The sequence below is a fragment of the Melitaea cinxia genome, chromosome Z (genome assembly GCF_905220565.1).
Source record: "Melitaea cinxia chromosome Z, ilMelCinx1.1, whole genome shotgun sequence".
Taxonomy (NCBI): Eukaryota; Metazoa; Arthropoda; class Insecta; order Lepidoptera; family Nymphalidae; genus Melitaea; species Melitaea cinxia.
The window spans coordinates 17114254-17139557 of NC_059424.1; the positions used below are offsets into that span (position 1 = coordinate 17114254).

General features: G+C 33.7%; 1 protein-coding gene across 1 annotated transcript; it reads right to left on the reverse strand.

Moving 5' to 3' along the window:
• Nucleotides 1–1123: 1123 nt before the first annotated feature.
• Nucleotides 1124–11050, reverse strand: LOC123668878. The gene is made up of 5 exons (XM_045602570.1): nt 10853–11050; nt 10114–10182; nt 2778–2912; nt 1574–1647; nt 1124–1217 (listed from the first exon to the last, which is right to left on the reverse strand). Exons 1-5 carry the CDS (start codon nt 11048–11050, stop codon nt 1124–1126), a joined length of 570 nt encoding a protein of 189 aa, XP_045458526.1.
• Between the last annotated feature and the right edge of the window lie 14254 nt (nt 11051–25304).

The following is a 25304-nucleotide window of genomic DNA, read 5'->3' on the forward strand; positions in this document are numbered from 1 at the left end:
AAGCTTTTTCGAAAATTTAACCCCTAATTGATTTCATTAGCTTACGAGAGCTTGTTCATTCAAATTAGCATTTTTTTTACAAAAAATTACTAGTCTAATCTAATAAATAATTTTGGTAGTTAGGCGTGTTAAAATATATTTTGCTCTTACTACGCGAGCAAAGCCAAAACAAAAACAAATAGTAAACATTATTAATTCATGATTCATGATAACTTTGAGCAGGGTATTTCCTGTGTTGCCTTACCCCGGTAAGTTGTTTGTAGACATTAAAAACAAAAAAATAATTGATGTTAACATTTTATTTCCAATTCAAAATTAATCTTTCATTACATTTTTAAATATATTTATAATAATCAATCATATTTTATAGTAATTATGATAAAAATTTCATATAAATTTATTTAACCTATAACCACGGTTTTATATACAGGTCATGCAACTAAGCCCATTTCAATGGCGAGAGATCAGTACGATAGTGTCATAATAATTCGTTCGCGTCAACGCCGTTGTACGTCACTGCTATCGATGTGAGCGGTCACGTGGTGCGGAGCGCAGTGCGCCCTGAGCACGCTGGTTGAGTGACATTTCATTGTAATTGTTAGGTATATTTTAAAATATAAATGCTAAGATCTGATAGAATAAGAGACAGAAAGCTATTCTTCTTTATAGAAAGAAAGTCTTTCTTGCACAGCACACACATCGATCGTCATGTCTCTGGTGTCCGTAAATTGAAAAAAAGGCGCAACCATTAAGCGGACGTATCTCTACTACTGTAGTTGCACGACCTGTGTATAAGACCGTTTGTCGAACTCTTAGCATTAGATCCAAGTAAAAAAAGGTAGGAGTTTAAGGCTGAAGTAGATACATACGTATATAAGTATAGCTTCAGCTTTGTAGTTACTTGGATCTAATGCTGAAAGGTATCTGTCTAAAGATAAACTTATTTAAGTACCTCTTATACTGCATTAAGCTTATAGTTTATCTTAAAATTTTTATGAAAGGGAATGGTTATCACAGAAATAATCGCGGGTAAAGCTACATAATAAATAAGTGTACTAAACTATCACTATGTCACAGATCATATATAAATGATAGGTAAAGTTTTGTCATTATACAATTTTGTCTAAACATGTAATGTTATTTGCCCTAGTCTGTGTACTGGCCACATGCATTCGCATCCTGCCGGTATCACCATGGTCTTCGTTTCCCAGCAATCACTGTTAAAAATATATTAATTTAGTTTTGCTTAGGTTTTTTTTCTATTATTTAGGTTTATTTTAACTATTGCATGTTATGTACCTGCATTTTCTAATCTATTATTTTGATAAAAAATATTATAGTATTAACTAAACCTTCTTTTTAACTCAAAAATAAATAAACGGCTCACTCTCAACGGCTACTAGGATTTATTTCTGTGTTGGTACCCGAAACAACAAAACACAAATGCACAAACACCCAGACCATTGCAATCATCTGTATGGACAGTGCAAATGTTTGCCATGACTGATCACTTCCAATGTGTTGTCAACTTCGTTATATCTATTCTATTATTATAAAGTTTATGTTTCTTTACCTCGAATAACGCCTTCTTGTCAAATGTATCGTTTTGTTCCACTGCACGCATGAAAACCCGAGGCTCGAACATACCTGATCATATTTAATAAATAATAATAAATAAATACGCTTTAACGTATATACGCTCAATTATATTTAAGTCATCTTAATTATCATCTTCATCATCATCTTTAATCTTATCTTCATAAGGCACATTATCATCTAAGAACATTTTATACGTCAAAAATAATTCGATTTTAAATATAGGAATCGTGCTTCGAAGAAAATGTATAAAAGAGACAATTAAGGCAGTGATTCAAGATATTCAAAACTATTTCAATATATTCAAATATTTTTTAACCCTAATTAAAATAATTATTTCTTCTGTGCACGTTTGTCACTGAACTCCTCCGGCGGCGGCTAACGGCTAAGCCGATTTGGTTAAAATTTTGTACGTATATTTCTATGGGTTCATGAATAGGTAGGTGGTAGGTGGCGCTGATGTCGGTATGGCAGCAATCAAATTTGGTAGCTGTATTCCGAGATAGACAACGTCTGCCGGTCCGCTAGGATATTATAATTATATCTTACAGTTTCTCATTTTTACTGGTGATGGAATATTTTCAAATCGGACCAGCACTTTTTCTGTTTATCCATTACATATATATATATATATATATATATATATATATATATATATATATATATATATATATATACTTTTTTTGTATTATTATATTACCAAATTGCAGAACATTTTAAAATTATTACAAATAAATGAGCTCCTGGGGGATTGGGGATTGGGTCGGCAACGCGCTTGCGATGCTTCTGGTGTTGCAGGTATCTATAAGCTACGGTAATCGCTTACCATCAGGTGAGCCGTACGCTTGTTTGCCGACCTAGTGGCATAAAAAAATATACTAGGTTAAACTCACAGGGATGTGTTTGTTCAATACTGTCTAAGGTAATGTGTTTTATTAATTTTTATAAATCATTAAGTGACTATAATAAATTAATTATATTTGGTGACAAAGTATTGACTATATGAAAAAAAAATCTATTTATTGTTGAAACTAATAAAAATATTCATATTTTTTACACAATTAACAATCAAAGACCATTAAATGTTCGTCGAAAATTATTGCGTGTATAAAAAAATAATGATAAATTGTAAGCAATTTTTTACCCTTGTAATTACAGTTGCTCAATAAATTGTTGTTTACCTCGTTTGTAACACCGAAGTCAACGCCTGAGGTCATGGTACAGCGTACCTCCTCGTAATAAGCGGGCCGGTACTCGTATTCATCTGTGTTCAGTCTGTGAATCTTTCTTTCCAAATGACATATTGGATAATGTTTCTGAAACAATTTTAAATTTTATTTTATTTTTTATACTATTAAGGGGACAAACTAGCGTACGGCCCACCCGATAGTAAGCGGTTACCTTAACTAAAGATGCCTGAAACACCAGAAGTATTACAAGTTGTTACCTGATAATTAATGATATTTGGGGACTGGGTCGCCCTCGTCTTGAGGTGTATACCCCGTGTGTTGTGGTCCTCGGGTGGTGCTAATCAGGTGACATACTGGTGGTAGGCTCTGACCAACGGCTCGTGATCACCCACTTAACAAAGTTGTACCGTCAAGCGGTTTCGTGTTTCGGTACGTTGATCGGTGTAGCCGACTAAGAAGTTGGGTCGATAAAGTTGCTCCGCGCGAGTTGACCAGTCTGACTTGCACTGGTACCACTGCGCTGTGGTGATTGGGTTTGGAGGGTAGCGGAATCTGAGTCACGGTGCACCGCTGGCTGGCCGCAGCTAATTGGGGGCTCAATTAATGTGACAACCACACATGAAATTGGATGCGCCATCGTGCCGGTTGGCGACCAGACGAGAGGGCCCGATGGACATCTCGGAGGGGCTTGGGCATCCCCGCAGTCTCCAGTCCAAACCCCTTTCCGGCGTAGTGTTCCAGTGAGAGCCTGGGGGTTAGTAGCGTGGAGCCTCGTTTCACTGCCTTCTTCTCGCCTTCCTTCACTCGCCAACATATGACTAAGAGGAACAAAAACAAGGCAACACAGCGGTTGCACTCCCTCTCACTCTCAGTGCACCACTCCAACATTCGAAGTTTGCATTCCAATCTCGTTGCAGTCCACCACCATCTCGAGACTGAGAAACCGGCCCTACTGTTCCTCTCGGAGACGCAGATCGGCAGTCCGTCTGACACAGCATACTTGTGTTACCCGGGATATACCTTGGAGCATAATTTCAGAACACGTGTGGGTGTTTGCTTATATACCCGCGACGACATTTGCTGCTGGCGTCTCTGTAGTCTTGAAGACCAAAGCTTCTCCAATTTATGGGTTTTGGTGGCCATAGGATAGGAGAAAATTCTTTATGTCTGTGTTATCGTTACACAGCGGAGATCTGGAGGCAATCAGGCTTATGCATCACCTTATTGAGTATTGGTAATGCTGGGGGACTTCCCTGAGAGTGGCTATTCCCATACCAGCACACTGACCACGCTGGTATTGGCTATTCGCCATCTCGCTTTAGCGCTCAATTTTACGCTGGTCCGGGAAGCAACTAGGGTACCCGATGTTGACTCCCATACTACCAACTGTTTGGACCTTCTGCTGACAACTGATCCTGACCGCTATTCGGTATCGGTCTCATCGCTTTTAGGCAGCTCCGACCACTGTCTGGTGAAGTCTGTATCCGTCCATTCACCGTCCTTTCCCTGCCCCAAAGGTACCCGGTAAATATGGCGAGTAATATGGCTGCTCACGAATAAAGTCGTCTAACGGCCGAACCCAATATTCAGTCTATCTCTGGTTATGTCCTACTAGAGACAGAAATATCTATCTATCATTTATTTTACTGACCCCATAAACTTGTCGACGACAGGCAATCTTATCCTTCAAAGCTATCTATCGACGAGAGGGAGGATAGCTTACCAGAGATAACAGTTCGTATGAAAATGACAGTATAAGCGTCCCAATAATAATAGAGTTCTATCTGTCAGTAACGTTGATTATCTTTAGTAACAACAATATCCGATCTATAGTTTTCGGGGGATAACTAAGATTTATTAATTGCAAAAGTATTTTCTTTGTTTAAAATAAAATTAATTTCGAGTGAAAATAAATGGCAGACTCAAGTTCAAGTAGCAGTTCAAGTGATATTGCTCTTTTGCAACAATTAATTGAATAAAAATAATAAGTTTCTTGTGAAATAATACTTACTTTACTCATCTTGTGAATAAAACAAACAATTTGGTGAATGATTGCAAATTGCAATGATTTGTATAATTTGAATTTTGATTTGTAAAAAATTATACAAATTCAAACGAAACGACGATTCAATAAAGCGTAATGGCCTCGTAGCGTCTTTTCGTGTCGTGTTAAAACGTTCCGTTACTAGATTTACCATGCATTCCAAATAAAAATAATATCATTTATTATAAATTAAAAAGTTTGTGTAAAAATTAATTTGTCCATATTTTTATAAAACAAGAGTACTTTAATATGAATAAAATTTGTATGACAAATTTAAATACTACAAAACATCTGTGTAACATAACTGAGGCCGTCTGTGACGCTGCGTATACTGGAATGTAAGGGAGAGCTCAGGTAGCCGGTCTATCTACAGCTAACTGGAGATAGTAGTCCCCTATGCGAATTATTGGGACAACTACAAAGGATAGATAGTTAGTTATTAGCAGTCGATGATAACTACCTATCTCTATCTGTAGATTGAATATTGGGTTCGGCCGTTAGTGGATAATACAGCTCACTACATTATAGCAGACGCATCCTTGGATCCATTCTTCACTGAAGTAGTTTCAATGAAGTCAGATAGATGGCGTTGCGATCAAATACGCTCCATCTCATAAATACGCGTCATCAAAGGTTACACAAAAAGTACTCCGATCATGTTTAAATGGAACCACATAAGAAGTTTTAGTTTTTGATTTATAAAAGAAACATAAAAGCGGTGCACCCAGTAAAAAGTTATGAGATATAATACAAAAAACAGTCAAAGAAATACGCGTTAACAAAGATTACTCAAAAAGTAGTCATCAAATCACGATCAAATTTAAATGAGACCATAAGACAAGCATATGCTTTTGATTAAAATAAGAATTATCAAAATTATTTATAAACTGCTACCTTAGTGGATAATACAGCTCACTACGTTATAGTAGATGCATCTTTGGGTCGATTCTTCACTGAGATTCTTCACTACAAAAAACAGTCAAGTAAATACGCGTTATCAAAGATAATTCAAAAAGTAGTAATCAGATCTCGATTAAACTTAAACAAAACTACATGACAAGCATCAGCTTTCGATCAAAGTAAGAATCATCCAAATCGATAAACCCAGTAAAAAATGTAGCGGTTTAAAACAAGCTTTAGATATAACTCTAAAAGTACTTGTCAGATCTCAATTAAATTTAAATGGGACTACATGACACGTAAAACCTTTCAATTAAAACAAAATTAATCGAAATCAGTCCAGCCATTCAAAAGTTCCGATATACCATACATAAAAAAGAATATAGTCGAATTGAGAACCTCCTCCTTTTTTGGAAGTCTGTTAAAAAAGAAGAAAGAGGTTTCAATACTTAGTACAAGTACAAGTTTTTTATCCAACCTAACTACGTATTATAGATTTTTTGCTTCTATTTCATTAACAGTGTTTTAGAGAAAGTATAGTTCATTACAAATATCACATTAAGAAGTTACGCTTCCTATTATTACGTTTAATATTCATACTAATTTCATGCATTGTATTAGATAATCGTTCTCCGTGAAAGTAAAACACTAATTTCGTGTATTCTTATGCTGTCTGTTTTAGTGGACGGGTATAAAAGTTTAATTTTTTTCGTATTTTTTATTTAAAGCTGCTAGTTACAACGCAGCCTATTATAGATAATATCAAAGATGCTATTTAGCTGAATGTGAAAATTGAAATTCTTTTTTTGGTCTGCATAATTTGCATAATTTTATTAAAATAATAAAAATAAAAATAAAGTATATTTTTTATTACAGTTTCAGTATGTGTGTTACTTTAATCATTAGGTTTTTTATTGTTAATACTTTTTAAGAAGTTTACTTCATTCTATAGTTCATACTATGGTTCTACAAAGTTAATATTTTTATACGATAAGATTGTATTTTATAAAATTTACATGATTTTAGGGTATACTATTCTTTAAAAAAAAATCTTTCGGTTTTAGGAGGCTACAGTAAGTACACTAAAGTACCTTACATAAACACTAAACATATACACAACATAAAAAGATATATTTTTTCGGTTAGTCGCATGTCAACGTCCAAGGTTTTTTTTATAAAAAAAAGAAAACAATTTATCATAGATTATAATGAAATCGTTAACTTGTTTGTGTATGTAATGACTACCGAGCAAGGTTTTATTTTTAATGTATAAACTTGAGTGATTTTGATGCATTTTTAAGTTTAAGAAAGTTGAAAGTGACAGTTGTTTTAATATATATCTCGATGTTTGTTTAAAGTTAAAATCATATATAAACTCTTTTATATATAAATTTAATACATATAAAAATTAAATACATATAAAGTTCTTCGCAAATGCAGTTAATCGATGTTATTTTGGCAAAAAATCCTATTATAGTTTAGTAATTTTATCAAAAATATTTTGTAATAAAATACGCTAATAAATATTATATTCTTTGTGCCGTAAACAATTATGTTGTCATACAAAGTAGACCTTACAAAACATACGCGCAACATTGTCTATTACATTTTACGAAATTATAGAACAGTCAAGGCCTAAACGCACTTTATTTTGTAAAGATAAAGACCGTGTTTGTAAATATTACAATTAAGACGTTATCTAATACCAAATTATTTTTAAATATTAATATATGTATATAAAATTCCCGTGACACAATGTTAGTTGTAAGTCGATCGTGATTTATATATAATTAGAATTTTCTAATAATATTTTATATGTAAATATTAGGAAAAGGAGAAATATTCACAACTCACGTATAATACCGATACGTGCTCATTCGTGGTTTTCCTAACTTATTAACTTTATTTAATTAAAGCTTACAATTTATAATATAATAATAATAATTAGATAAATAACATTAAACTAAAAAACCTTAAGTATATACATAATATAATAATTAAAAAATATTATTAAAAGGAGTCCCTTTAGGCAAAGTTCCGAAGATACTGGCAGCGTTCCCCCTTTGAATAGCTAGACTAATTCTTTGTCCGAAGTAGCTGCCAGCTCTTCGGTCTCCTGTGACGTCGAATAACCTTTTCGATATTTCCTTAAAAAGTGTTATAGCACTAGGACCCCACGGACCAAGGGTCTTGACACCGAATGGGACAAAATCATATTCGGAGCCTAGACCCCTGTATTTGTCTGCTTTTGTTTTTTCCGCCGCTTCACAAGCCGCACCAGCTCTGTTGTTGGTTCCATGTAGATGGGAAGGGGCCAGCGTGTCTGAACAGGTTGCAATTAATATTAATTATTTTTATATTATGTATATATATATATATATATATAATTATATATATATATATACTTAAGGTTTTTTTTTAGTTTAATGTAATTTATCTGTTAAATAGAAGATAATTTTAAAATTATAAATGTGAAGTTAGAATGGATATATGGATGGAAAACTTAACAGGCGAATATTTGAATCTATTAGCCTAAGATCTCGCTGTAATATCATTATGTTCAAACTCAAAGTTATACGAACCTTTATGAATAGGCAAATACAGAAATAACAGAGTGCCAGTCAAAAAGTGTCCGCAAATATTTTAATTAAAATGAATTTAATAAATATTCAGTTCAGGATTTGGATACCCACAACATGGGACGACTATACCCTCGTCAACAAGATAAGAACCGCCGTTTAAGAAAACAGACCTCAATTTGTAATCTTAGGCTCGGCGCAAACGGGCCACTGACCACAGCCACCGGTGGTTATTGCGCGCTACCATCACAGTGTCAGAAGTGAGCGACAGCCACCGGTGTTCGGAAGCCGCCACATTTATAGCCCGTTCTCTGATGTGCAGTCTCTTATGATGGACTATTTTCCTTTCAGTGTCCAGTAATATATTTTGCAACTGATACAAATTCTATTTTTATATATATCATTTGTTATGCTGTTAAAACCTTGTATTAGTGTGCGAAAGTGTAAATAAATAAATAAATAAATATTTTTGAAAACTAATATGTAAGAATATTTTTGTTAGTATTATACTACACTTTAGATTATTTATTTCATTTCGTTAAATAATCAGTACAACGCGTTTGTTCTCGTATGACGTTAGTTATTTTCGTGAGTTTGAAGTTTTTTAAGATTGCGGTGTTGCATTTTGAGAAACTGTAAATATAATCCCACCAAAAACTTTTTCATGTAAAATGTTGCCAAGACGAGATCATATGGTTCGCACTGTCAAAAAGTTATCAGATCTCATGTAGAGCCAAGCTTCTAACTCTACACGCCCTAACTCGACAAGCCCTAACTTCACAAACTCTACATCTTAGTCAAAATATGTGGCTTGGCCGTTATAGCTGCATTTTCCAATCCATCCAATTTTCACCATATTCGGTTTAAGCACGCTGTTTTTGATTTTATGTTGAACTGATATGCAAACGGTGACCTCCGCCAAAACTTAAATACCAAAATTACAAAATGTAAATTTTCGACATAAACTAATAACTGATTTTTATTTTTTATATATTTTATTATTATTAATTATAACAATGACTAACAAGGAGTCCCTATATCAATTTTCAGATCTCTAGAATCAAAATTTGCGTAAGTCTCATACAAACTTCCATCCCCTAGTTTAAGGGGTTGGGGGGTAAAAGTTCGAAGTTTTATAACTTTTTTCTTGTTTGTGTACTTATTCTAGCTTACATACCAAATTTCAGCTTTCTGGGACTTCAGGAAGTACTCTAAGAATTTTGATGATCATCAGTGAGTGACGAAATCGGGGTTTTTTAGATATCAATAAAATCTAAAGTATAAGAGCTATGCAATTGAAACTTTATATGTTTAATAAGTCTATTATTGACATTATATCCCGAGAATTTTGTTTATCTGGTATAATCCAAACTCAAGTCATGAGGGTTCAAAAAAACGACGAAGCGCTTCGAGAAAAGATAGGTAGTGCTTCTCGTTTTTTTTTTTTTTTGTCTCGTCTTGGCGGGGGCACTACCGTGCCCCCAGATTTAGTTGTTTAGTGAGTTCAATCATAGTATTTTAGTGATGTAAATATTGTAAATGATAGTTTCATTTAAAACTACTATATCGAATTAATAAAATAATATAAAACAACACTAAAATATGATAATCGATATATTGATATCGATCCATAGAATGTGGTCGGTAGCCCGTTTGCGAGCTTTATTTTACCTATAAACTTTAAATATAAATTTGATTCATAGAGACGAGCTTAAGACCAAACACTGCTCTCTTTTCTGGTTGTGCATTATTTAGTCTATTATAAAAAATATGAAATTATATGTAATTTATGCATTTTACTCACTTGGGAACCCAAATGTCTCGAGTCTCGGTCTACTGATTCTTGTAGAGTTTCAGTATATTCTGGAAGATTCTGAAAATAAAAATTATGAAGTTAAAAGTTTATTTTAATCCGTGATAAAAGATGATGAACGCTGATTTACATCAAACAATGGTAATAAGTATTATTTATGAGGTCAAAATACACCAATTAGTTAGATAACATACAAGCGCCTTATTAAATAGGATTATATCTACCTAAAGTAGTAGTCACGCGATTGAAAAATTGAACTTTGATTATTTTTATGGTAGGAGCAACACAGCAGGAAATATCTTGCTGAAAATTAGGAGTAGGCGACTAGGAAAGCACCTCGACCATTACATCACAGGAGGATTACAGCTAAATGTTACAGATCTCAAGTAGTGTTGTGTTGCCTCCTGGGGAGGGTGAGGGGTTAAAGTCGATAGCGTGCTTCAAATATTCCCGGTACTCGTACTATACCACAGTATGGGTATAGACCATGGCTTATATCACGCGGACCGTAGTATAATTTTTTTTTATACTATAGTGGTGAATTTGACGACAAGATGGCGCAGCGCTCATAGCACTGGCTGATGCGTTGCGGTCACGGATTCGATCCCCACTAACGATAGACATTTCTGTTAGCCATATAGATGTTTGTCGTGGTTTGGGCGTTTGTGCTTTTGTATTGTATTTGTTTCCAGACGCAAAACGCTTTTGTAATTAAAGAAATATTTTAAACTACCTCAGTGTCTCGGCAGTCAGCATCGTCGGTGTACCTCGGCTGTGACCTTTCCAAAAAACCTTGCCTATTTCTCTCTAACCTTCCAAGCACTGAGTTTAGGACTCTGTTAGGGTTAGGTATCTTCAAAACGTTTTCAACGAAGTCCTGCGAAACGTCCTCTCGAGTCGCAGTCAGCGTGGTCACCAAGCATGTCATCATAAATGTTACCTAGGTTAAACATGATAATTCAAAAATACATATTTTTTAATCTCACTAGTAATATACTTGATTAGGTCAGGAAAGGAAAATTACAGAACATATTTACTTATAAGTAATCAAAAGATTATTCATAATAAGACATTTTTTACCGCCTTCAAAAAAGAGCTGGCGCTTGTCATGTGGTCTTATTTAAATTTGATCTAGAATTGGCGAAAACTTTTTGAGTTAAACACAACACAATGATTATAATAAGTTTTTGATGTGTGCTGTAATAAACCGTAAACATTAAATTTATGAGTAACTAGCTGACCCCGCAAACGATGCGCACACAAAACTTCATAAAAATCGGTCCAGCCGTTTCGGGAGTTTTTGTAGTAGTAGACTTTGACATCTAGACAATCTTAGATTTAAAATCCTATTTGTAAATTGAGTATTTCATTTTAAATATTTAATAAGGTATAGATAATAAATTTGGGCTACCAGTTATTTTAGAGGAATCCTAAACATTTTTTTTTTTTTTTTTTGAATATCATATCAAAAATTGACCGCTCCAGCGGGGTTCGAACCCGCGTCTCCGACGTACCGTGTCGGCGCTCTAGCCAATTAAGCTATGGAACGATACACCCGCTCGAGCGAAATTTTCGATATGATAATTTTAAATTACGGTTTAAGCGAACCGTGGCGCCGTCTATAGTGAGCTCTTTACAGAAACCCGTAACTATTCAAAGTTTCATATTACAATGAAAATCTTTGACAGGAGACGACGCCGTGCTATTTTTAATATCTAAGATTTTATTTTTGTGTTACCCACATTAGGAATTCTAAACATTTTTGAATATCATATCAAAAATTGACCGCTCCAGCGGGGTTCGAACCCGCGTCTCCGACGTACCGTGTCGGCGCTCTAGCCAATTAAGCTATGGAACGATACACCCGCTCGAGCGAAATTTTCGATATGATAATTTTAAATTACGGTTTAAGCGAACCGTGGCGCCGTCTATAGTGAGCTCTTTACAGAAACCCGTAACTATTCAAAGTTTCATATTACAATGAAAATCTTTGACAGGAGACGACGCCGTGCTATTTTTAATATCTAAGATTTTATTTTTGTGTTACCCACATTAGGAATTCTAAACATTTTTGAATATCATATCAAAAATTGACCGCTCCAGCGGGGTTCGAACCCGCGTCTCCGACGTACCGTGTCGGCGCTCTAGCCAATTAAGCTATGGAACGATACACCCGCTCGAGCGAAATTTTTTTTCGATATGATAATTTTAAATTACGGTTTAAGCGAAAATTATCATATCGAAAATTTCGCTCGAGCGGGTGTATCGTTCCATAGCTTAATTGGCTAGAGCGCCGACACGGTACGTCGGAGACGCGGGTTCGAACCCCGCTGGAACGGTCAATTTTTGATATGATATTCAAAAATGTTTAGAATTCCTAATGTGGGTAACACAAAAATAAAATCTTAGATATTAGAGGAATCCTATTGAATTGGAGATATTAGCCAGCTGCCGTACATCGACAGGGAAAACATGTCCAAGATGCGGTACAGCACACCAACCCTGATAACAGGCATATCGTGGGAGTTGTCTTGCACGCACCGAAACCCCAAATATGTCGCCTTCGCCATCAGCGAGGTCTACAATGACATCTGTGGCTCAAGCCCAACAATCCGTTCCCTGCGCGTGGAAAGCTGAACGGGCGCGCGAATCTCTGCAAGACAGAACTGGACCCTGCACCTGGTTTTCGCACAGGAAGAGAAGAAGTTGCTGGTGGACCAAGGATACGGGAAAGGGGAGGGGTCGCGTGTCTTGACTATCCACGAGGCGCAGGGCCAGATGAGTGAAAGTGTCATCGTCACCCAGAAGAGGAATGGGAGGCTGCGAATACACGACAGCGTTTCGCACGCGGTAGTCGCGGTGACTAGACACACCAGGGCCTGTGTTTACTACATCGACGACAAGGATGACGCGATCTGTCGTTTCGTCAGGAGGCGGAGGCTACGGAAAAAGACATTCTCGAGCATAATCTCAAGATGGCGATTCATAATAGAGACACTAACGTCGTTGAGAGTGTTCTCGCGATGTTAAAGTAAAACGCGAATAGGTTGCTTTGCTTGGGGGCAGTAGGTGGTGATATGTATTAATATAGATGTACTAATCTGTGTTATTATTATTGAATGTTTGTTTTTATAAATTTTGTTTTTTTTTAGATTTGATTATATGATTAATTAGACGTAAAATTATTATTATCTTTTTATAGATTTTATTGAATTGTTTTAATTAATTGATAAATTTAATGTTACATATTGACATTGATTTTAATTTTATTAATATAAATGTACTAATTTGTATTATTATTATGTTTGTTTTTTATGAATTTTATGAATTTTTTAAGTATGATTATTTATTGATTATATTATATTTTTTGATTATTTTGTTTTTATTGAATTGTTTAAATTGTTTGTTAAATTTAATGTTATTTGTTGTGATAAACTTAACTAACGCATTTTACTGTAATGTTAGTTCTAAGTATTTTTTTATGCATAAATAAATAAATAAATAAATGATATAATTATAAACCTACTACTAAACTACCGTAGCCACACAGCAATATTATTTATACATAAAAAAAACCCTATTAAGCTACGGTAATCGCTTACCATTAGGTAAGCCGTACGCTTGTTTGTCGATCTTTGTATAAAATAAAAATGAAATCGTATTTGAAAACAAGCATCTGCTTTCGATTAAAATAAGAATCATCAAAATAGGTATACCCAGTGAAAAGTTATCCGGTTTGATTGATACAACGTAAGACGACAAAAATATTTTTTGTCAAGTAAATACGCATAATTAGATATAACTCAAAAATTACTTGCTAGATCACAAAAAAAAATTAAATGGAACCACATGACACACACAACCTTTCGATTATAAGAAAAATCATCGAAATTGTTCCACCCAGTCAAAAGTTCTTTGTACTTTTAAAGAGAATCCTGATCAAGAACTATAAACTACTACTATATAACTATAGAACTATATAACTACTATTAATTTCCTCATTAGTTTTATGTATAGAGTCACTTAAGAATATTTATCTAAATATTAAAATAAAACTTGCACATTTCCGATTATCTTCAGAAAGGTAACCAAATTTTTTATAATACTTAATTAAAATTTCGTTAAATTAAAAAAAGTAAAAAGAAAAAAAGTGTCAAGCGTTGCTAGAAATTAGAATCCGTAAAATAAAAATTTACATTTTATATATTTCTGATAATGACCTCGTTACATGCAATTTACCACTAGTAGTTACAAAAGTTACGGAACGAATACAAGCGTAAATTTTCGAATGACGGATCACTATATCTACCACTTAGGATTAAGATCTGTACCAGTAATGTTATGGATATTTAATTTGTTGGTTACGCTTCAGCCTGTTATATCTCACTTCTAGGCATAGGCCTCCTTCCCCATGAAGGATCAGAGCGTAATCCACCACGCTGCTCCAATGCGGGTTGGTGGATATATGTATATTCTACTATACTATCGATATACTATCAAGTAATGATTGTTATCAGGTGTACATGATAACAACCGGGACCGACTGCATAACGTGCTCTCCAAGGCACGGTGGGGAGTCCTACAAGGACAGCACAAACACCCAGACCACGGAAAACATCTGTATGGCTAATATAAATGTTTGTCATGTGTGAATATTATACACATCTGTATGGCAATAAATAAAATAGGGATTGAGCCCGCAACCGCCAGTCCAAACGCCACAAACCGTGCGCGTGACGTAGCGTGACTGTTGCGTCAACGCGTCATCAATTTCGGTTACAGATATGGAAATATTTCGAATTATCCGATGGTGTAAGTGTGTGGGCCTGTTTCACCGGTTGCCATAAATGGTAATTATAAAAGTTTCAACGCTATATTACTATTACTACTATACTACTATTCACAAATGCGAATCTAAGAGTTCTTGTTTATTAATTAATGTGATAGACGCTAAAGCCAATTTTATCTTCTGCTCTTAAAGTCTATTCATATATTATGTCCAGAAAAAACTTTATCTACATCCGGTGAAACCGGCCTTGAGAATTTAAATAGTGTGTAGCTTCTTTCTTGTTGTCTTGAACATTTTATTCCGAGAATCTTCATATGTCTATAACTAAAATGGCTGGTTATATATGTCAATATATTATTATAAAAAGTATGAAATAACAAAACACACACGCTGTCTTTATAATTAAATTGATAAAAAATAGATATTATATTTTCAAACTCTATTTTAGAAATACGAAAATAGAAAAGAGAGTTGATCAAATTTTAAAGTAACTAATGTCGTATGATAATAAATTGTAGTACGTAAAAAGTGATGTCATTTATTGTATCGCTACGTTATACCTAATAAGTTTGTTTTTAACCGACTTCCAAAAAAGGAGGATGTTCTCAATTCGACTGTTTTTTTTTAAATGTATGTTACATCAGAACTTTTGACCGGGTGGACCGATTTCGACAAAAAAAATTTTATTCGAAAGGTGGTGTGTATCATTTGGTCCCATTTAAATTTATTCGAGATCTAACAACTACTTTTCGAGTTATATCTAATAATGCGTTTTTACTTGACGCTTTTTTCGTCGACCTAAGTTGTATTATACCGCATAACTTTTTACTGGATGTACCGATTTTGATAATTCTTTTTTTGTTGGAAAAGAGATATCCCTAGTTGAGTACCATGATAAAGAAACCAGGATTTGATGATGGGATCCCAGACAAATCGAGGGAAAATCTCGAAAATCCGCATAACTTTTTACTGGGTGTACCGATTTTGATAATTTTTAATTAACTGAAAGCTGATGTTTATCGTGTGGTCATATATAAATGTTATCGAGATCTAATAACTACTTTTTGAGTAATCTTTGATAACGCGTAGTTACTTGACTATTTTTTCGTCAATCTACGTTGTATTACTTGTCGATGTAATTGAAGTCGGTTTTTTTTTTCGTTTGCGAGCAAACACAATTATAAAATTATGTAGTGTGGACCTATATACAAACGCGCAACTTTCCAAGAATATTGGTTACTTAATTACACTAGAACTGTTTAACAGATCTTGATAAAATTTGGCACCGAGTAAGTTACAGTCTAGAATAGAATAAGGCTGAAAGATATAGTTATATAGAATATTGTTTTTTTTCATACTAAGTTTTATTTAGTGGTCAGAAAATGATATTGACTACTATAGACACTGTAAACTATTTTTTATCCAAGAAAATGCTCGATTCGTACAACGGAACTGTTACCGAGATAACATTAAGATTTTGACGCGGACATACTCGCGGGTAACAGCTAGCTTTAGTACAACGGTTGTCTAATGACACTTTAATTGACCTCTCAAGCCGTGTCATGACCTCGACGTCGGTATGATGACACCCATTAAATTTCGGAATCATTTTTAGAAAAGTCAGTCAAACATCTAATGGAAGAAACCTTAGAAATATTATTTTTTTTTGCCTCCAACAACAGAAGTATTACTAGCGCGTTGATAACGCTCCCTAGGAGCTCAGGCTACTTTACTCAAGACAGAAACGCAACACCTTCATCCCCAGTCGGGCTGTTCCAAACTTTGAGCTACATATTTCCTTCTGAGCCCTAACTCAACAATATAATTTGAAATACAGTTAAGTTGAAGTGTCATATTTATTCGTTTTCATCAGATTTTAAATTCAATAAATTAATAAAAGGTCACAAACCTATACTTTGTAACCTTTGAACTCTCCATAGTTGCATTATAATGCGCTAGTATGCACATTTGTATGATGTGTCTGACTTTATTTTGTTTAAAATAAAGACACCCTAGTCAATATATATTTAAAGATTTTGTTCGTTTTGTAGCAATTGTTTATTAGCATTAAAATTATAAAAGATGTTCAGTCTATTGCAACAGTTTCAGTTACAAATTGTCATCATGTAAAGTTAATTTTAAAATGTATTTTATAATTTAGCGAAAATTTAGAATTCAAAAATACATTTCCAATTCACCGTTTCACTTAATACTTTTCTTCGTTAATTTTTATTAAAAAAAAAAAAAAAAACACTGTAAAAGTGTACTTCAATATCGTTAATGCTTAAAATTAGTCTTAAATAATTGGGTTTGATCGTTAACTAAACAAAAAACCGCCATCAATTACAACGACTTCGAACTTCGAACTTCAATTACGTAAAAGTACACAAAAAATAGTCAAGTAAATACGCGCTATCAAAGATTACTCAAAAAGTAGTCATCAGGTCTAGATCAAAATAAAATGAGATTACATTAATGTAATCTCGAACGCACCGATCAATCTCCTTCGTGTATTATCCATTCTACGTGACATTGGCGAAATCATCTGTGCTCATTTAGCACTATTGAAAGCCATTTTAACCAGAACAACAAGAAGAAGAGATTACATGACAAGTATTAGCTATCAATTAAAGTAAAAATAATTAAAATCGATAAACTCAGTGAAAAGTTATGCGCACGCCACAACGCCTTCGACCACGACCGCTGAAATTGCCGTTTCACTAACGTACAGAACGCCGCGGTTGTTGTACTTGTTGGCGAATTTTATAAGTGGAACGCACATTTGGGCGCTGTCAGGTATCAGCTATGTGCTCGCAATATGACGGCATGGTGAAAACATGCAGCTGTGGTAAATATTTCGTATGGATTGGAAAAAAACTCAATTCAACATGGATTCCCGGAAACTTATCGTCATTTTGCCGAATCGAATGAGAAATGACATGCACAATTTACATTGACAGATGTTATTTTTTAACTTCCCGCCAAGTTTTGATGAAAGCCAACTCTGACCCACCTACATTTTGTGGGCGAAGTGGGCGTGATGTGATCGCGAACAGTGACGTCATCTATGACGTCGAGCGATCGCTCGCGACGACCATGGGTTTTAGGTGGAACGATAGAAAGGGCGCTGCGGGCGTTGCAATCGCTCAATGGAACGAGGCCGATATGTTGGTCATTACTTATCATGTAAAAAAGTATGGGTGGAAAGAGGTCGCTAGTCTATAATATATATAAACGCGAAAGGTCATTCATCACGAAATCTCCGAAACTATAACACCTACAAACTTGAAATTTGGCAGGCAGGCTCCTTATAAGACGTAGACATCCGCTAAGAACGGATTTTACGAAAATCGACCCCTAAGGGGGTAAAACGGGGGTTGGAAGTTTGTATGAAAGTTCTATGTTTTTGAAGTAAAAGACTTGAAATTTAAAATTTAAGCTCTATAAATGGTGAAAAAATATCCAAATAATATATCTTTAGAAATCAACCCCTTTTTGGGGTTAAAACGGGGGATCGTAGGTTGACTCACTGATCATGAAATCTCCGAAACTATAACACCTACAAACTTGAAATTTAGCAGGTAGGCTCTTTATAAGGCGTAAACTACCGCTAAGAATGGATTTTACGAAATTTGACCCCTAAGTAGATGAAACGGGGGTTGGAAGTTTGTATGAAAGTCCTATGTTTATGAAGTAAGAGACTTGAAATTTAAAATTTATGCTCTATAAATGGTGAGAAGGTGTCCAAATAATGTATCTTTAAGAATCAACTCCTTTTCGGGGTTAAAACGGGGGACCGTAGGTTGACGCACTGATCACGAAATCTCCGAAACTATAACACCTCCAAACTTAAAATTTAGCAGGTAGGCTCCTAATAAGGCCTACACTACCGCTATGAATGGATTTTACGAAACTCGACTTCTTAGGGGGTAAAACGGGCCTTGGAATTTTGTATGAAAGTCCTATGTTTATGAAGTAAGAGACTTGAAACTTAAAATTTATGCTCTATAGATGGTGAGAATGTGTCCAAATAATGTATCTTTAAGAATCAACTCCTTTTTGGGGTTAAAACGGGGATGATAGGTTGACTCATCATGAAATCTCCAGAACTATACAATACAACCTTGAAATTTGGCAGGTAGGTTCCTTATAATGCGAAGACATCCACTAAGAACTGATTTTACGAAACTCAACCCCTACGAGGGTAAAACGGGAGTTGGAAGTTTTTATAAAAGACCTATGTTTTTGAAGTAAGAGACTTGAAATTTAAAATGTATGCTCTATAGATGGTGAGGAGGTGTCCAAGTAATGCATCGTAATCTATATATATAAAAAAGAAACGTCACTGACTCACTCATCACGAGAACTCAAAAACCGGCAGATGGTCCATCCATCCAGGATGGACAAAGATGAAATTTGGCAGGGAGGTAGATTATAGTTAGGAGACGTCCACTAAGGACGGATTTTGCGATATTCCACCGCTAAGGGGGTTTAATTGGGGTTGATAGTTAATGAAACATATACAACAGCTGAAAGTTCGCCTGATAGGTTATTTATACTGCAGCTTGAAAATAAAACGTGGTGTATAGAGAGGTTTTATAAAAATAACTATTAAATTATACTAAATTGTGTCTTTCAAAAAGTAACTTAGCGGATAAGCATTTCAAGTGACTGAAATAAAAAAAAATTGCGTTAAAGATCTTAATAGTAATGCATATCATCATAACCACGCGTACGTAGTCACGGGCAATAGGTTAGTGTATTATAAAACAAAGTCCCCAAAAGTGTACGTAATCGAATCCCTCGAAACCTACTGAACGGATTTTCATGTGGTTTTACCAATGGAGATAGGGCTTCAAGAGAAAGGTTTATGGAACAACTAAGCCGATTTCGATGAGACTCTCACTGGAAATTTGCAGGGAAAACTTTGTGACACACTGATTTCAACGCGGGCGAAGCCGCGGGCACAGCTAGTAATATATAAATAGTAAAAAGCAAATAAAATTAAAATACTACATTCTGCATACCACAAAAGTACTGTGTTTTGTGAAGTCTTTTCAGCCATTTTTTATTTATATGATAAATTAAAAACGTTTTTAAATGTTCCTCCACATGTCTCTGGGACGGTTAAACCAAAATATAGGAAGTTACATTGCAACATATAATTTTTATCCCATAATTCCTGCGGGATTAAGATCACACCGTTGAAAAAATAATGAGTATCCAGATAAAATCTCCTGCGCGAACGAAGTCGCGGATACAGCTTGTCACAAATATAATTTTTTAACAGCAATAGGAACTACTGAACCGATTTTAAAACGACAGATAGACGAAAACGGAAGAGTAAAAATCGTAGAGTCCACAAATGTATCGAATTCCAAAGCAGTTTTGAAGTTCATTTGGTAATGTGGTAAAATAACATTTTGACTTTTTGCGTCTAGCGGTTTTGTCTGCGTAACTTTCGACCAAATATGTAGGTTGGGATAAAAAACAGCCTTCTTGCTTTTTTTGGACATCAATATAGCTATACCAAGTTGCAAGCAGTTAAGTTTTGTTTGAAAGAGCATCAATGAAAAATATAAACATTTGCATTTATAGTAATACGAATATAATAAGTATCAGTTTTACTTTTTTCATGTAATAACTTCGCTTCTAGCTTTATAAAAGAAAAAAAATTAAACGTTGTATAAAGAAAGATATGACGCATATGGGTACGAGATCGTCTCGTTCAGTTGATTAGTCGCGATTGGCCAGCGCTTTGATTGGCATCGGCGGACATCGTCGGTTCTGCAGCGGCAGGATACCAGGTGTCGGAAACATTTACATGTGAGATTATTATATTAAATCTCTTTTGTAATTAACTAAAATTAAATATATATTAGACTTAAAATCCCTTTTAGTCTCTAGCCTCTAAGAAATTATAATTTTGAATCGAAGGATAGTAAATATTGATTCGCATATCGACTAGTATCGATGATATTTTTTAAATTTTAAAACATTCAAAGAAAAATATTATGTTTAATAAATGATACGTTTCCAAAGAAACATTTGTTGATCATTCGTTTTAAGGACATAGTTGTTATTGTTTTTGTATTTAAGTATCGTTTTGTAAAACTAGTACGTTGCATGTGTATGACCGCGAGCGCGTTAGCTACGTTTCCAATCTATTTAGTTACGGTTATCGAGTTTATTATTACTTCATACGAATATTCATCTGGTACGAAAATAATATTGTTTTACAGTATTCATACGTAGCTTTTAAAATAAGTGTGTGTGTTACGTATTTATTTTAATAAAAATTGAAAAAAAAGGTTGAATTTGTAATTAATAATAAGTTTCCTTCAAAACTATTTTAAGTGATGTAAATTTCGACATATAAGTAATTTTAGGATATATGATTTCTACATCGTCAAAATGTGTCAAATACATACATTTGATAGTACATAAAATATTATCTTTACTCTACATAATATATAAAAACTCGTGACTAGGTCTAACCATAGTGTTAACGTATTGAAACTATATTTGTTTGAAACATTACATTAACGTAGAGCGGTGCTGACCTTACAGTTCAAATTATGATAGTTAAAAATGTTTACAGAGCCTGCGGTCTCAACTCTGGCCCGTGGGTTACTCGACACACTTAGTTGATGTCGGCTGTAATGGCATACGTACAGTCAGACCCCTCCAGTGTTATTTTTTTTTGTGACTGCTTCAAAGGTCACTTGAACATTAAAACAATTAACTTTTAATGTGTTACGTTAAAATTAAAATGTATTACGATAAAATATCGCCTGTCATTTTGGAATCTACTAAATGTATTTTAGGATTTGAACGGTAAGACAAAAAATAATACAATTTGGAACTACCTACTTCAAGTATATAATTTTAAGGATTCTTTTGATGTTATCGTCATAATTAGAATATTACGTATTATTTACATGCTTTTACTATAATCTTTTGTATAAGAAGTTTTGTTAGTATTTTTATATACTGACATTAAATAGACATGAATCTATTGATAAGATTTTGAAATGACCAGCAAAAGTAAAATCTGAGTCGTAAGAGTGCTTTTATACATTTATATTATGATATATTGTAAAAATGTGACAAAATGTATCTCAGTGAATATTTATAGTTTATATGATAAAAAGATAATGAAAATAAATAAATTTTGTCCGTCGAATGGTTAATAAAATGAAAACGTTGCATTTTATTTAATAAGGGATAAGGTAATATAATTATGTAATTTTTGCCTGGTTTTTCCTTTTGCTATGTCTAATGAATTGGGTTCTGCCTATAATATTAGATATAAGTAAGAAATAAATAAATTAATAAATAAATAAATTAATTAATTAATTAATTAATAAGTTAATAAACTAATAAATAAATTAATAAATTATATTTGTTAAGCGTAGTTCATTTAATTAAATAAATTTTTATCCTAATGTTGGTAAATATTTTGTTAGTTATTATATTGTAAACAATGTGGATACCGAAAAAGCGTGTCCAGTAAATAGTAATATACAAGTAATACAGACTTATCTATCGGCTGGGAAAAATCTTCTACATATTGACAGTGATCAGTACCGAGATCCTAGATCTTAATTGATAGTTCACTGTGGGTCGATAAATATTCATATTATCTCAGAAGATGGAAGAAGAAAGAACACTCGATTTTCTTTACGTCGTAGTTTTTCACTGTTGATGACAACTAGAATTGCATATCACGAATTCAATTTATTAAGAATAAAAGTTTATATTCTAAAAATTGAGGATTAACTCTTATTTGAACTCGCGCTTGTGTGATGTTGATGCACTATAAATTACTTAATTATCTCGGATATTATACATATACTTACAAATATAACATACGAAACACTGTAAACTGATATTGTGTAGCAGGGTTTCCAAACAGACCTTTAAAATATTCATAAATATTTTTCTTTAAGATATAATTGAAGAGAAACTTAAGACATCCTTAACGCATTGTTCTACAATTTTTTAGCTACAATTTGATAATTCAAGTGAATGCCGAAGCGTTGCCATTTTGAAATTTGGAAATGGAGGTCCGTCGGAAAAATCGAGGTTTTTTCAAAATGGACCCCGTCCTGGAGATGGGGCGCCCGTTAAAAGGACAACGGGATAGCAATTGGTAAGCAGAAAATGTATTTAAACTTACTTTAGTCTAGTATTTACTTAATACAACAAATAATCAAGATATATTTGGGTTTTTCCGTTTAAGTTTAAAAAAATTGTTTGAACTTTCGTGTGTGAATCAAAAGTAAGTTAATTAACGATTAAAATTTTAAGCAAGATATATTTAAAGAGAATAAATAAATATTATAGGAATTGAAAAGTGAACTATGTCGTTCTTAAAGCCCCTCTATTTTTATATATATCAATTTTATTTATTTTTATTATCTATACAAATAAATAAAATTGGAGTGTATGTTTGTAATATTAAAATAACCGCTTTTTAACTGACTTCCAAAAAAGGAGGAGGTTCTCAAATCCACTGTATTTTTTTATTTTATTTTCAATTTTTTATGTATGTTAATTCAGAACTTTTGACTGAATGGACCGATTTCGACAAAAATTTCGATCGAAAAAGTAATTTATCGGTAGTTTACTCGAAAGGTCGCATGTGTCATTTGGTCCCACCAAAAAGTTCCTTACGGCATTCTTGACATTTGGCTGGGCGACCGAACTGAAAAAAAATGTGATACTAAAACCGTAAGAAAAATATATAACGGAAGTGACGTAATATTAGTCACACGACTGTATAATATGACGTTTGTAAAACTAAAATATTTAGTAAACTTTTTTAAATTATTTATGTTATTTTATACTGTCGACAAAAATAAATAAAGACATATGTTTTTTATTTCACATAATAGTTTGAATTATTATTATTATTATTATTTTGTTTGATTTATTTTATTTTACGGTATTTGTTATTTTCTAAAATACTAAATTTCCCAAATACTTTTATGTACTTAATTAAAAACCAATCAACAAAATTAAAAAAAAAGTCAAGAATTAGAAAATATATATATATATAAATCAACTTTTTTTTCAAATTGCGTTGCTTCTATACTATCCGAAGGAACTTCGTTCCTACCTGGTGTCCCATGACACCACATATTTTTCTTTGATATTGCGTATTTACTTGACTCTTTTTTCGTCTACCTACGTTGTATTTACTTGTGATGTAATTGAAGTCGGTTTTTTTCGTTAGCGAGCAAATACAATTATTAATAAATGTAGTGTGTGTGTGTGTGTGTGAGTTGCTGTATACACGGTTCATATACCAAAATAACATTTTTTACAATTTTTGTCTGTCTGTCTGTTTCTTTGTTCTGGCTAATCTCTGAAACGGCTATATCGATTTTGACGGGACTTTCACTGGCAGATAGCTGATGTTATAAGGAGTAACTAAGGCTACTTTTGTTTTAGAAATTTATTTATATTACAACACTGCGAACTGAACAAATTTTTTTTATTGCAATCCACGCATACGAAGTAGCGGGCACAGCTAGTTAAGAATAAAACTTAAAATTCCAAGTCCAATTTAGCATGTCTAAAGTTTCTAATGGTGTAAATATTAGAAAATAATATAAAATTGGTTTTTAATTTCTACTGTTATAATGTACCTACTCGAAGCCTTTTTTTAACGTGGGGAAAATCCTCATGGACACCCTCCGGCGAGGGGAGTCAGACTGTTACTGAATAAAAACCATCCACGTGTGAGCAGACCTCCGCCTAAATGGGGCGTGATGGAGTCGCGCTAGCATGCACCACCTAATGTACTCCAAGCCTGTTACAACTAACCTCAGTCACGGGGTTAGTTATAGCACTTGTCACTTTTTTCTAACCCTTTTCTACAAGAATTCGTCACAGGTTTTATCAAAATTTTACTTGAAATCGATAGCGGCTCATTCGACGTGTACTATTACGCATTTTGTAAACACGAAAAACGAACTTTCATTGCCAAGGCACAAAAAATTGTTACAACATGCACCCCGTTCCTCTACATGTACATAAAAAGTTTAAACTTACCAAAGAAATTATCGAAGGCATTTTATTTTCGTTGAACTCAACCAACTCAACTCACGAATATGATTTCTATTAATGAAAGAAGTTCTGTTTTGTACCGCTTTTTATATCCCAAATTTATCTTAGTAATCTACAATTGTGAAGGTATTCTCATAAATGTCAGGCTTATCCCTACGGTAATATTCATAAGGATATTCCCATTTCCCTACGGTAAAGATACTGTAAAAATTGCGTGTGTAGATGTTCACATACCTGAAATGTCGAATATTATAAAATAAGAGAAATTTCAGTTGTAACATAGAATAGATGATATAAAAACGTTTGACACTCAACG

Coding starts and splice junctions, on each gene's coding strand:
- LOC123668878 (XM_045602570.1), bottom strand. CDS start 11,050: ATGACATGCTTGGTGACCACGCTGACTGCGACTCGAGAGGACGTTTCG. Junction 2,913..10,113: donor CGAGACATTTGGGTTCCCAA/GTGAGTAAAATG, acceptor AAATTGTTTCAG/AAACATTATCCAATATGTCA. Junction 1,218..1,573: donor ACAAGAAGGCGTTATTCGAG/GTAAAGAAACAT, acceptor TATTTTTAACAG/TGATTGCTGGGAAACGAAGA.